Below are 15210 nucleotides of genomic sequence, written 5' to 3' on the forward strand. Positions count from 1 at the left end.
TTTTTCAAATCGGGCATAGTAATCACTAGTGTCTTCATCTTGCTTCTGTTTACAGGCTGAAATTGTACCCCAATCTTCCTTTTTCGTAGTTAATAAACGTGGCAGTACCTGTACTAATAAACCTGGTAGTGCTTTAGTTTTATCCCCAAGTCCTGCTCCTGCAGTTCGGGCCTTTTCTTCCGCTTCTAACACTGACCATTCTATCTTTTGGTCTCCTACCTCCCACTCTTTTTCCTTGAGTTTCTCGTAAATGCCAGCAGGCATCAATACCTTTAATATTGTCATAATGTCGGGATAGGTATACTCTCCCATGAGTAGCATGTCTTTAATTTCTCGGTGAAAACCCGCTGGGTCTTTGTCATGACTGGGTACCACTTTCTTCATTTGTAACAATTCTATTTTTGATATGGGCGTATATACAAATACGCGCTTGAACTCGTTGTCCTCGCCCTTTATTGGGTGCACTTCTCGTAAGGGATTCTGTCTATCCATGTGATACGTGGTTCTTTCCTTGACGGGTAATGAGACACGGTCTGAACATACAAAAAGAATATACTGCTTTCTTGATTCTAGAATTTCTTTAATTAATTTAGTACCTGCACCTCTCCATTTATTCATAAGCAATTCAGTCAATATGTCAGGTAAGGGACCAGGGTCCGAACGTTGACTCCGATATAGTATAATGAGTTGTTGAATCATATAAATCCCAGCTAACCTCTGTTCATCTGGGGTGAGATTCAAAAATGTGCGTGCTACTGTAGCATCACTATATTTTCCGGGACTGTCCACCCAATGGACAGCTGCCCTGGCTAAATCTTGTTCATCCATAGAATCGAGAAAATGATAACCCCTTCGTTCTCGGAGTAGTTTGTCGGCGGTTTGGAACGAATGCTCGTTAGACCTTATATTAATTATAGGTATTTGGAAATTCCTGTTATTATCTGGACATATCGGACGTATCGGGTCAATAAGACATCTATTACTATTACAAGATCTCCCTCTACCTACATAGGCTATGGTGTCCGACGGTCCTGTGGGCAGTCCTGACTCTTCCTCCTCGTTTTGTTCGAACTCGTCTACCGCTAATCTCTCTTCGTGTAGGCGTTCTATTTCTTTACGGATCTTTCGGCACATGGCTATTATACAATTTTGTTTATCATGTCTACCTTCTGATATATTCTGGCTCCATCTGGTAAGAATTTGCATTGCTTCCGGGTTTACCCCCGGTCGGTCTTGATTTCTGATCACACAATTTATGAGGAAACGTAACAGTTCCCCCTGTATCTCTACTTTCTGGTATTCCATAGCTCTGTTAATACATTCTGGATCTCGCCCTGTTTGGACAAAATGATATATTTTATCTAGATGCGCAGTCATTCCTGGTAACTTCCCTAAATACACTGCGGCTCGTCTGATACGCAATGATGCTAGGGTCATTTCGTCCTCTTTACCGGGCACAGGGTCATATCTGCAATCTATAAGAAGTTCCTTCAGCGTACGGGCACTTATGAGTTTGGGTGTACGTGAATGTGCTGACTCTTGAAAAGTAAGTTTATTCATTCTGGGTGGCGTAGAAAAAATATTGGTAGCACCTCCCGTGGCCCCATCTGGGGTGTCGGGTGTGAAAGGATTCGTCGAACGTGACACAGCAACTACAGGTGTGGACACAGCTATAGAAGTAGCTGTAGGAGCGGATGCAAAAACAGATGTGCTTGCCGGAAACTGTGACTCGATTTGTTGCTGTAGGGATACAGGTACTGGATCTTGGCGTTGGATCTCCCTGGTATGCGGTCTATGTGGGGCGGAATTAGCATACTCGGGAGCTGCGTCATCTAAATATGAGGAAAGAAAAACATCTTCTGCGGTTCTAGGATGCCCCTTAGGATGTACCTTTATTGGGAACAATGGGGGTGGCAAGTCTTTCGGTTTTTCTGGAGTAGCCTTAGGTAATCCTTCGGCCAGAAGGGGATACATACCATTCATAAGGGCATTTCTTTGCCTATCTACTTGTTCTGATTTTACTCGGATACCTTCCTCAATTAATAGATTTTCTCGAACTTTATTTGAACTCTCTTTATTCTTTTCTTCCTGTCTACGTGCTTTTTCTGTGCGTCTATGAGATTCTTTACGCCATAACTCAACGGCGTCTTTCTGTGACTGTCTGACCTTCCTTTTCCATAACTCTTCCTCGACTTTCATGATGCACTCTGCATCCCAGGTTCCCGCTGCGGGCCACCTCTGACTTTCTGGTAATCCCTTGGTGTAATCTACCCATAAATCAAGAAATAATATAGCGTCTAAGCCATGTTTATGATACATGAAGTGCCCTGGAGTATCCCTAGGAGGAATAGGGACGGCTTCTTCGAGAACCCCTTTTCTTGTAGTGATCTGTCTTAGTTTCGAAAAGAGCGGCATATTGGCAACTGATCCGATACTTAATCTTGAACACACTTAATACAAAAGCACAATAATGAACAACCATTCATACCACAATATGCAGGACGTTTTTAAACATTTAACATTTAACATTAAACCTTTAACTGAAAACAACAATGATGATCGTCTGCATAACTAATCACCAAGCTTAATTCTTGACAATAACTAGATACTTCGGAATACTTGATATACTGCTAAACAGTACAGATACACTGCTAAAACAGTGCAGACCGGATTTGTGTACCCAAACCCGTCTTGACCGGCACAACCTATGTGCACGTCAGAGATGCCTCCCCAGTAATGGTACTCACCGGGTAGCTTCGGAAACGGAAGGCCTCGGTAACTTGAACTTTAACCGGACTGGACTCGACTCGACTCGTCGGAAACTGGACTCGACTTGGGACTTCGGAAACTGGTGGGCCTCTGTATACCTCGGATCTTGCTCTCTCAGCTAGGCTCTGGTCGGGATACTTCGCACTTCTCACCGCCTCGTCTGGGTGTTGATCGCAGTCTCAGTCGCCCCCGCTTGACCGGAGGGAGATACAGGAAATCCTGCTGGTACGCGTTATTGTCCGTCCAGCTGTGGCAGGAGACCGGGCCTGCAACGCACCGCCGGCGCGTGAGATGAGAAAGTGTCCCTGTTCGGGCGCCATTCATGTGGTAAATAAAATTCCTTTACCTGGACTTAATTTGATACAGAAACATAATAAAATAGCTCAGTAAAATGAGAGGCAGAATCCGTGGTATTAGAGGTTCGGAATGGGCTTTATTCCAGTGATCGATTATAATCGGTTGCTCCAAGTTCCATCACCACGGAGGTTCAGGAAGTGAAGTACATACATTATTGACATGAAATGACTTTTATAGATCATACATTACAATGAAGCGAATGCAGTAGGCGTAATAATTGATAAGGAAAATGACGATTTATCTGCGTAACCAAAAATGGGTGTAATAAGGAGTAAAAAGGAACATAATTGGTTATGATGTCACATATAGGTGGATCTATAAGATAATACTTGGCATAGATGCGCGCGCAGCAGTATGACGTGTAATTGACGTGTAACTAGGGGGTGAAGGGGACTTGACATTTAGCTCTACATGTGGAGACAAGAAGTCTGGGGGGTCAAGTCAACCTAATCCCAAATCATATCTATCATCCTATGTTTAAAGAACTATGTTATCCACGAAAGAAGGACTCTCGGGCAGAATCTATTCTATACTGACTGTGCGTGCGTGTACAAGCGTCTAAGTGTCTACACTAAATGCGAGGGCAGGAATCTTCCATAGTAACAGGACTATGAATTACTTGCATGAGGACAGAGAAGCCGGGCCTTTTGCTCGGTAGCTGGAAGAATGTTTACTTAAACTACTAGGCAGGAATGCATCGGCTGAGGGGGAAGCAGATAATTCGAAGGTGAAATACAGTTCTTGGCAGAGAATAGGCTGATGTCAGGCTTCGTGAGCCGCGCAGAGGATGAGACAAAGTTCATGGTCACAGATGCAGGCTCAGACTGGAGCTTTCAGAGGCAGAAGGCAAGAAGAGTTTGATGACAGAATCAGGGCCTACTTGCCTGGACTGTAAAATGGCATAAGTGAACCATATAAAGCCGGTGGCCTTTCATATTTAGGAATGGAATATCCGGCCTATTCATGGCGGATCTGACAGAGGCCATGTTGACGGTGGACGCACATGTATTTGCGTTTTCATAACTGGAACTGGAGGAAACATACATGTACTTATAACATGCACATGGAACCGTTGGGGTCCAAGATAGGGGACATAACTGACCAGAAAAATCCATATTTCCACAGATTCCGGAGAGTCTTCTTGGATCGGAATCGGGCACAGGCCATACATGTCGATTCATCGTGATCCGGCGAGAGGCATTTGTTGCACACCGGGTGGACGTCGATATGTGGATATTTGGCGTGGCATACAGGACACCGTTTGAATGGGGTCCTCGATTCCATCGTCGATGTAAGGTCGATGTTTGGATTAAACGGATCCGAAAAACTTAAAGAAGTTTGCTAAACTAAACAAGAAAGCTGTCAATACCGAGCGGGAACAGTACCGACGAAAACTAAAGGCCTTTTGGCCTTAAACTAAATTTTCCTAACTTGAGCTAAGATAAGCACATCCGAACCCAATGGCGGAAAAAAACAATCTGAGGATGGAGAGGATGCCCATGCGCACTGTGGTCCAGGGGAGGAGTCACCTATCTCAGGATACTTCGAAGACTCTTCCAGGACAACAACGTGCAAACATCCGGATCCAACACTAGGCGGCGATCTATGCACAGATATGAATTCAGCAGCCCACATGCCTCGAACATAGAACTATGGGGAGTGTAGGGGGGAAATAATGTAAGAGTTTATTGCCATGCCCATATCACCAGGAATAAACCAGAACTACCTGCACTACATTCTTCAACCACTACATTATGTACATATCTGTAAAACCAAGTAGTATCATTAATGTTGAGTCAAATCAAGTAGTTAAAATACCTACCAAAAATTCGAAGATCTTAAATTCCATCAAAACATCCAGAGATACTTGGGGTTTGTCCATGAAGGGCCAAACTGGACTTCTGATGTAGTGGCAGGATTAAGGGTGACAACGCAGTATCCCGGCTGATGACCCTTAAATGTTTAAATACTGATTTGTAGCTTAAGCTGTAGGATACGTACCCATTATGGGCCAGTTCTTAGATGTGATGCGCATGACTGAAATTCCCAGAATCCCTGCTAGAAAGATGTGTGTTGTAGCTTCTCCTTTAAGTGGTAGTTCTGTCTCAGAATGTGATGACATGGGTTTAGAGTGTACAAGGGACTGAAGGGACAGTTGGAGCTGAAGCCTGCTGTCATCGCTGTGTATTTGGTGGGTGTAAGAAATAAACATTTCAAAGAGTCTTCGTGTGAATCCTCTTTACAATACTGGCGACGATTTAGAGGAAACACCCACCAAGGAACCCTGCTTGGCCCTGAAGAGCGTGATAAGGAAAAGAGAAAGGTCTGTCTTTAATCCTTTTCGGAGTTGGAGGGCTGCCTGTGTTAATCTTTTGGGAAAAGAATGAAGATTGGCAAATATATGTATTTTGAGAGGCTGGATTCATATTTCTAAAACAATTAGCCTCATCGTTTTTCAAACGCGCATTGTTTAAACATAAGCGCGAGGCAAAATACACACGCGTTAGCAAAGCGCGAGATGACAGCCGCTTGCTCGTGAAGCATTAGCAAACAAAGGCAAAGGAAGTCAGCGCGTGAGGCCTTTCAGTCAGAGAATGTTAATGGGCCAAGTCAGAGTTGTATTCGGAATTTGAGCAAACAAAGGTGAAGATGTCAGCGCGTGTGGCCATTATGATGATGAGCAGCTGTGTAAAGAATGCGGATGACTCATACACTCGCTTAATGTTTTAGAGTGTTTCGGTGCTTGAAGTCATCGCAAACAGAGACAGAGGAAATGAAAGTGTGAAGCCTTTATGCATCAAAGGATTGTGCGCTGGCTCAATGGTTAAAAGAGTTTTTCAAGGAAATAATGGAGCGCAAAGTGAACATGATATGATGTTGGTTCCTGATGCAAATTCTGTAGAATTCAGGAAGGATTGAAATTGACACTATTCTTGTTTTTTTTTCTCTCTCTCCATTTGAAATTATTGGGGATGAGATTACAAGAATGCAAACAATTTGAAACATCTATCTTTTCACAATTTCATCATTTCATGTCTGCAAGGTGCTAGTTGAGGAAATTCACAGGAAAAAAGAAAGGAACTTGTTGTTAATTTTAGTTATGCCACAGAAATTCTGCATGTAAAAAAAAAAAGAAATATTTCAAACTTATTATTTTCAACTGAGATTATATAGAACAAGAAAGAAGGAACCTCAGTTCGAAAACATTCAGACATGGCTTCGTCAAGTGGCATGAGTCAACCACCACAGTTCTTAAGTGAACGAGGCGAACCTGTACTTCCCTGGAAAAAATGGAAACCACTTTTTGACTCATATTTGTTGGCAATTGGTGGTGAAAAGTTTTCTGCAATTAGGAAACAAGCCATACTACTTCACAATTTGGGTACAGAAGGAAGGAATATTTACGACAGCCTAGATCCTATACCAATAGGCAGAGGTGCAGGTGAACCTAATGACGTGTATGAAATTACTCTATTGCAATTGCTGAGTCATTTTGGACCTCGAATAAATGTGGTTATGGAAAGACACAAATTTTTCATGCGTGTACAAGCCAAAGGAGAGAGAGTAGGGAACTATGTGGCAGCGTTAAAGTCTTTGGCACAGACTTGCGAGTTTGAACAATTATCTGACTCTCTCATCCGTGATCAACTGGTACGATGCACCAATGATCCAAAAGTCCAGGAAAAATTACTATAAAAAAACCCCAATCTTAAAGAAGCCATTACGATTGTGGAAAGTATTGAACACACTTCTTTTTGGGTCAAAGAGATGCGAAGTGGCACATCTTTCTCTGTTCCTATGTCCAGTGTCAATAAAGTGGACCAAGAAGGCGCGTCATGCGAAACACCTGTTGCACTGGTTGGAAAAGCAAATACCAATCAGGACAAGCCTGCCATTAAATTGGACAAACAGAAGTCTAATTTTAGTTTTAATAGAGAGAATAAGTTTAAATGTCCTAGATGTGGCAGTCAGAACCATGGACAGAATTATCCAAATTGTTTTGCTAGAAATACCATGTGCAGAAGCTGTGGGAAAAAAGGTCACTATGCTCGCATGTGTAGGAACACCAAAGTGAATATGTTAAATGATGCTGATGAATTCTCTCAATTAGCAATACATTGTATCACAGATAGTAAGGTTGAATCAGTGAATAATGAGAAAACAGTAGACATTGGGAATGTTAACATGCCTTTATGTGATGTGTACATTGGTGGTAAATGTGTTCCTGTACTAGCAGATTCTGGCTCACTTTATACTCTTTTGAGCGATAAGTTCTGGTATTCCACCTTTGGCTCTTGTGATTTAAAACTTTTGTCACCGGATATCAATCCGGTGGGTTATGGTGGGCAGAAAATTGATTTAATTGGTTATTCAATTCATCCTATTGTGTTTAAAGGTAGAGAAACAGTAGGGAAGATTTATGTTGCAAAACGAGGAGATAACCTGTTGGGATGGCGTCATCAAAGGGATCTTGGCATCATTCTGAACCCAAATGCACCAAACCAAGTTATGCTGGTTTCACAACAGAGTGATGTTCAAGATATTTTGGGAAAGTTTCCTGAAGTTTTTAGTGAAAAGCTTGGGTGTCTCAATGGTTTTAACCATAAAATAATTCTAAAAAAAAATTCCACACCGATTGTACACAAAGTAAGGAAGGTTCCCAACCTTATGTTGCAACCCTTACAGGAAGAAATTGATAGGCTTTTTGGTCTGCAGGTAATTGAGGAGATAGAGTCGTCTGAATGGTTGGCTCCCATAGTTTTGGTCCCGAAGGATAATGGGAAAAAGATCAGGATGTGTGTGGACTTGAGAAGTTTAAACAACTGCATCTGGGTAGACAGACAACCCTTACCTAATATCAATGAGGCTTTATCAAAATTGGGAGGTGCCAGTTTATTCAGTGTAATGGATTTATCTGCGGCATACCATCAGATTTTGTTAAATGAAGAATCCAGACATCTTACATCATTTGTAACCCCTTTAGGTGCATATAGATTTATTCGTATGCCTTTTGGGTTAGCAAGTGCTGCAGCTTGTTTTCAAAGAGTGATAAAAAATGTTTTGAATGGCATTGATTCTGTCTTATTTTTTCAGGACGATATTCTTGTCCATGGTAAAGATAGGGATAAACATGATGAAGTTTTGTTTCGTGTTCTGTCTAGGTTGAAGGAACGGGGACTCACGATGAAAAGTGAAAAATGTAAATTTAGGGTTACCTCTGTTTCCAATCTGGGTCATTCAATTTCTGGGGAGGGTATCAGCCCTAAAGTTGATCTAGCAGAGGCAATATTGCAGGCACCATCTCCTTTGAACAAAGATCAAGTAAAATCCTTTTTAGGATTATCTGAGTATTATTCAAAATTTGTGTATAATTTTGCGAGTGTTATGCAACCATTAAGAATGCTTCTTAAAAAAGGAGAGGAATTTAATTGGTCTGATGAGTGTGAAGATGCTTTTAAAAAAGTAAAAAAAGAAATTGCAGGTATGCCAACCTTGGGACATTTTGATGCTCAAAAAAAGACCATCTTAACCACTGATGCCAGTGTGCGAGGTTTGGGTGCGGTGCTATCACAGGTGGTGGATGGTAGTGAGAAGGTGATTGGTTTTGCTTCTCGCTCATTGAAGGGTGCGGAAGTGCGCTATTCGGTGATAGAGTGTGAAGCTTTAGCTTGTTACTGGGCTATAAATCATTTCAGATTTTACTTGTGGGGTATACCTTTTCTTGTGAGAACAGATCACAAACCTCTTGTACATATGTTTTCGTGTAGGAATGTTGAAAGCACTACTCCAAGAATTAAAAGATGGGTTGAGGGACTATGGGAATACAACTTTACGGTGGAATATTTACCTGGTCTAAGGAATGTTCCAGCAGATTTCCTATCTAGAATGCCTTTGGAGAAAAGTTTAATTAATAGCCTTGACAGCACTGTTTGTTGGGTGAAAGAGTCAGCTATTGATAAGGAAGAATGGAAAGCTGGTTGTGAGGGTGATGAGGGTAGAAGTATTATCATGAATTTCATTGTCAATGGTTGGCCTTCTTTGAATTTGGTTCCAAATTGTGTAAGAGGTTTCTGGAATGTGCGTGAAGAATTGAATATTCTTCAAGGAGAACTTTTGCGGGGGGATAGACTTATACCTCCTGTTGGCATGAGAGAGAAAATTGTCAATCTTGCTCATGAGGGCCATCTTGGGGGCAGTTTGACTAAGGCGAGAGTTAGAGAGTCCTATTGGTGGCCTGAAGTAGATCGTCAAGTGGAAGAAGTAGTCAAGGATTGTGTTATGTGTGCAGGAAATGACAAGTCGAGGAAAGTTAGGACTGCTCCTCTTTCTCCTGTTGCGATACCTGAACGTCCTTGGTCAAAGCTTGCTGTTGACAGTGTGGGTCCTTTTGACACTTTGTCTCCCTCGGAAAGGTTTGTTGTCGTACTAGTTGATTATACATCCAAGTGGGTGTCTGCTTCTTGTATGGGTTCAGTGGTAACTAAGAACATTATTGAATTTCTTAAAGATGCCTTTACATGTGAAGGTATACCCGATGTTCTTGTTTCGGATAATGGGGTGCAGTTTACCTCTCAAGAAATGACAGATTTTTTGAGAGAACTTTCAATCACACATCACAGAACTGCTCTTTATGCACCTCAGGCAAATGGGTTAGTTGAAAGTATGAATAGATTAATTAGAGCTTCTGCTCAGAGTGCCTTAGAGAGAAGAGCTCCACTCAAGCCCATCCTTAGAGAAAAATTGTGGGCGCATAGGAATACACCTAATCGTGTTACTGGTTTTTCCCCATTTGAATAACTTAAGGGTAGAACAGCTGGTTCTAAGCTAAATCCTCTTTGGTTGAGTGTGAAAGATAGGGGTTGTGTTGTGAAGAATTGGAGACTTAAAAAATATCAAGAGAATTACAAGTGTAGGTTTGATATGAAAAATGGGGTGTGTCAATCTACTTGGAAAATTGGTGACCTGGTATTTGTTAAGAAAGCAGTTTGGTCTCCCAAAGTTGGTACAAAATATTTTGGACCGCGGCGTATCGTTAAAGTCATGAGGAATGTAGTTATGCTTGATGGGGGAGATGTGTGGAGTATGTCTCGTTTGTCAAGAGTTGGCCATCCTGGGAGTGGACACAGAGATTCCCTGTCTCAGCCCAAAGTTCCAAAATGTAATGAAAATTGTACTCGATCTGATCCATCTACTCATGGTTCCAGAATCAGGAGACCACCATTGTATCTTCAAGACTACTGTGTAAAGTATTAATGGTATTAAGTTGTTTTTATCTTTGTATCTGCAAGTCTTATGTATTTAAGCTGTGTTATTTTATCTTTCTTCTTTTTATTCTTTCTTTTGTATTCTTTTACATTTTTTATAAAGTTAAGATGTGTTGTAGCTTCTCCTTTAAGTGGTAGTTCTGTCTCAGAATGTGATGACATGGGTTTAGAGTGTACAAGGGAGTGTACAAGGGACTGAAGGGACAGTTGGAGCTGAAGCCTGCTGTCATCGCTGTGTATTTGGTGGGTGTAAGAAATAAACATTTCAAAGAGTCTTCGTGTGAATCCTCTTTACAATAATGTGTATAGATGAGAACAGCTCCCAGGGCAGATTTAAGCAGGATTTATGCTGGTAAACCATGAGTTGCAAAGCAACGTAAAGGCGAAGTGGCGCAAACAGCAGCAACAAGATCAGTTGCCCGCGTAAAAACTGCTATGTGCTGTTTCGTCCAAACCGCTGTGCTCCAGTCCCCTGCTGAGCCAGGGCACGGTGAGTGACTTTGAACAGCTTCCTTTATTAGTTTTAGTCACACAGCTCCATCGGCACAACCCGATCCCAAACTGGCCAGCAATCAACTGACCAGCATGGAACCCTAATTCAAACACAAAGGCTTGTGGAATCTGACAAACGTCGGATTCCATATGACGAACACAACAAGCACAAGCAACAGTAACTTATAACACAAATCTATGCAAAGGGGAACATGTCTGGGTTGGGCCAGCGCCCAAACCTTAGGTTTGATGCCCAACCAGATGTACTAAAGTAGCCTGATCTGTCTCCAAATTCTAACGCCCAACTAAAGCAGGTGCACCTTCTTACATACCTACATGTACTTCTACCCTAAAGTTCACATCTTACATTTCTGACCCCTCCACTGATGTCTACACGTAAGAGTTAGTAATGGAGATGTACCTCCATTACAAATCCTAGGCTAGATATTACAGCCTCCTTTGTGCCACAAGGCGAAACTCAGCATGACGAAGAACAGGAAGATTTGGAGTGATCACCACTGTTGACATCATCAGCAAATGATTCTTTCTAAATGTAGCGTCACACCTCTTGTCTGTCCTTAAAGCACAGCAATTCTTCACGCAGCGCTCCCTTGTGTGAAGGACAATAACTCTGGGTGCCAGGCTCATTTATGCACCATAGGTTAGACATAAGCTTAACGTAACAGCGTTCTGGACAGCAGTGTGAGTACCAGGGGCTGTACTACAAACATTGCCCTGGGGTGCCGCTGACCTGTGTGCCTGCTTCATGCACTCCCGGGTCACTTTGGTATTACAGAAGCTGCCGCAGATGCTTGCAAGGTCCCTCCTATAATAAGGATTGTGCCAGAAGGATCACAAGAGGGCACTTCCTCATTTGCATGGGGCTAAACCCTAAACAAATGAGGAAACACCGTCTTTGCAGACATGGGGGCACAGAGGCAGTTAGGGCTGTGCATGACAAGAGGCGGTGCACAGTCAGAGTGTATGGGGGCCACAGGGCTCCCTAGCCCACCCGCTTCCCGCAGACAGATTCCCCACTCCATATATGTTTTCCCGGGTGAAAGGTGAATCGACGGCCTCATACCATTGGTCCACCTTTCTCTAATGTGTTCTTTTTTTGCTCACTGACACTGTCAAACCACTGTGAGGCACCACAGGTCTTCACCAATATACACAGCACCACCTGTCATTTAAACTCACATTCTCTGAAACAGAAAGAGAAAATGCTTTAATTTTTTGGGTCAAATATTTACAGACATTAACGTTAATGTTTCCGTTTTAAAGCCACAGCCCTCATGCTCCTGTAAATGCAGCCTTATCTAAGGTGACACCCTACAGGAAGCAGGAAATGTCCAATGTCCAGGAAGAGGTGGGATAGGCGCAACAACAAACTGCAGGAATGGGTAGAAGGACACAGAGAGGGGGGGAAGGGTTTTACAGGTGGTATAAGAGCCCACAGGAAGGGTGGAAACTGGAATGAACTTCTAATGTAGGACAGACAAGAAAAAGAGCCTGCAGGAATGGGGAGCCTAGGAGCAGGGTCGAGGATTCTGTAAAAATAAAAGAGGGTTCCTACCTATTTCCTACAACCCAGAACAACTGAAGGAGCCTCCAAGGTCACAGAAAGGAGGCATCTGCTTATCACAGGAGTACACAGATGGCAGAATTACAGGATTTATGTCACATTCAAAGCAAGTGTCTAAACGCCGCTCACACCTTCCATTTATAAAACATCACAACCAAAGCCTATTTCACAAAAAAAAGACTTGTAGTTTTAACCCAAAAACAAAATGACTTCACCAAAAAGAAAAAGCAACATATCCTTTTACCATGCAGTACGCAGTCCTCCATTGTACGCACTGTGTTTACTGCCGCAAGGGTAAATGACAAATGATTTCAGGATTAGAAATCTTAACACAGACTCTGCAGTGACCTACAAAATTGGCTCACGATGCTATGGGAAATAAAATACTATTTCTACTTTTATTTAAATAAGGGAGTCTTATTCCTCATCGCAGAAAGAAAAAAATAGTTATACTAATATATACCATAAATTAAAAAAATTCAGAATTATCAGAGATGAAATACACCTCTTGAAGAGGAGGCAGCATCAAAGCCATCATCTCTCAAATAGACTGTGATGTCACAGCAAAGCGCCACTCTTACGTCACCACTATGTGTCCCAGTGGCTTTTAAAGACTCTTCTCACATGAGCGTTAGTTGAGGGGAGGAGAGAAGCTAACAAGTCACCTGCATGGACTGCACTCCATTCTGTTTAATGCCCCCCCACGCCCTGAGGAAGATCCAAGTAGTAATACACCAGAGCGAAACATCGTTGATGTAACACAAGTACTTCAACGAGAAATATGGGTCATACATGAGAACTTATCATCCCATAGGAAATTTGTTTGGACTCTCGCCCTTCCAAACCTTCCCAACACTTGTTACCCAACTAAGGGCATGCTTTGTTCTTAATTGTGCTCTTTACTCCAGTCAGGAGGCGTGTTTGCACAGAGCACTGCATTGTTTACAGTGAGCACCAATTTATGCTTTTGCAGGATAACATAATGTGAATAAATCGATTTAAACTTTCTATGTGGCCATATGTCTTGGTTCTATATTTAATAAATTTGCATTTAGTAATTTACTAAGCAAATCCTGAATTGTATGTGGAGTTCCTTGAAGCATGGAGGCATCGGCAAAGCCAATATGCCTGGCCTTTAAATTGGTAGCACATGTCCACGGCATGTTGCTTATACCGTGTCTGCCACCTTGGAACAATAAACCAATGATAAAGTATGCCACCACTATCGAAAGATTGCTGCACATACTTTAAAAAGCATTGGCAATTGGATGGCCATCTTTGAGTAGTTTCTGCCATACTTTGTCATTAGCTCATCATTCTGTGCTGAATGCAGAACAGCGATGGTGTTGGAGTGATAAACTAATAATAAAGGTTGGTTTCACTCATCATTGGGTAACTTTGTTACCATACTCTCCGGTATGGTGATGCGTCGCTTTGTCGCTCTGTCCTCTGCTTGGCTCTATGGTGAGGGCCTCCTTTAATACCTCCTTCCTAAGTATTCACTCCCCCGTATAACCAGGCTCCACTCTTGTTGAGTCTCTGGTCTCGCCTTTGCTCAATTCCAACTGATTCATTCTTTGCTCAGTGACCGCTCCCGTTTTCCAGGAAGCGCCGCTGGACTAGTCGCTGGTAGAGTCCCTCCTTCTCTATCAGCTGCTGGTGAGTTCCCTCTTGCACTACCCGCCCCTCCTCCATCACGATGATGTGATCCGCATTCTCCACTGTCTTGAGTCGGTGAGCGATGATCAGCATGGTGAGTCCCGGGATCCGTGAAAGAGCGTCCTGCACCTGGAAGAGAGGAAGAGGCTTACACCTGCACCTGGAATCGAGTGAGAGACTTACACCTGCACCTGGAAGAGAGTGAGAGGCCAACACCTGCAACTGGAAGACAGTGAGAGACTTACATCTGTATTTGGAAGAGAGGGAGAGGCCTACCCCTGTATCTGGAAGAGAGTGAGAGGTTTACACATGCACCTGGAAGAGAGCGAGAGGCTTACTCCTGCATCTGAAGGAGAGGGAGAGGCTTAAACCTGCACCTGGAAGAGAGGGAGAGACTTACACCTCCACCTGGAAGAGAGTGAGAGACTTACACCTGCACCTGGAAGAGAGTGAGAGGCTTACACCTGCATCTGGAAGAGAGTGAGACGCTTACACCTGCATCTAGATTGATGGAGAGGCTTACACCTGCACCTGGAAGAGAGTGAGAGGCTTACACCTGCATGTGAAAGAGCGTGATAGGCTTACACCCACATTTGGAAGAGAGTGAGAGACCTGAACCTGGAAGAGAGTGAGAGATCTGCACCTGGAAGAGAGTGAGAGACTTGCACCTGTATCTGGAAGAGAGTGAGATGCTTACACACACATTTGGAAGAGAGTGAGAGGCTTACACCTGTACCTGGAAGAGAGGGAGAGACTTACACCTCCAACTGGAAGAGAGTGTGAGACTTACACCTGCACCTGGAAGAGAGTGAGAGGCTTACACCTGCATCTGGAAGAGAGTTAGACGCTTACACCTGCATCTAGATAGATGGAGAGGCTTACACCTGCACCTGGAAGAGAGCGAGAGGCTTACACCTGCATGTGAAAGAGCGTGAGAGGCTTACACCCACATTTGGAAGAGAGTGAGAGACCTGAACCTGGACGAGAGTGAGAGATCTGCACCTGGAAGAGAGTGAGAGACTTGCACCTGTATCTGGAAGAGAGTGAGAGGCTTACACACACATTTGGAAGAGTGAGAGGCTT

At 43.0% G+C, this 15210-nt stretch overlaps 1 protein-coding gene across 1 annotated transcript in view; it reads right to left on the reverse strand.

The window, feature by feature from the left end:
* Window positions 1–12089: 12089 nt before the first annotated feature.
* The window catches only part of LOC146869761 (antigen peptide transporter 2-like), a 289288-nt gene continuing 286167 nt past the window's right edge, over window positions 12090–15210 (reverse strand). The window contains exon 12 of the mRNA XM_085614455.1: window positions 12090–14256. Coding sequence (XP_085470581.1) covers window positions 14050–14256 — 207 coding nt within the window. The 3' untranslated portion in view covers window positions 12090–14049. The remainder of the gene's footprint in view (window positions 14257–15210) is intronic.

The sequence above is a fragment of the Triturus cristatus genome, chromosome 1_1, assembly GCF_964204655.1.
Source record: "Triturus cristatus chromosome 1_1, aTriCri1.1, whole genome shotgun sequence".
Taxonomy (NCBI): Eukaryota; Metazoa; Chordata; class Amphibia; order Caudata; family Salamandridae; genus Triturus; species Triturus cristatus.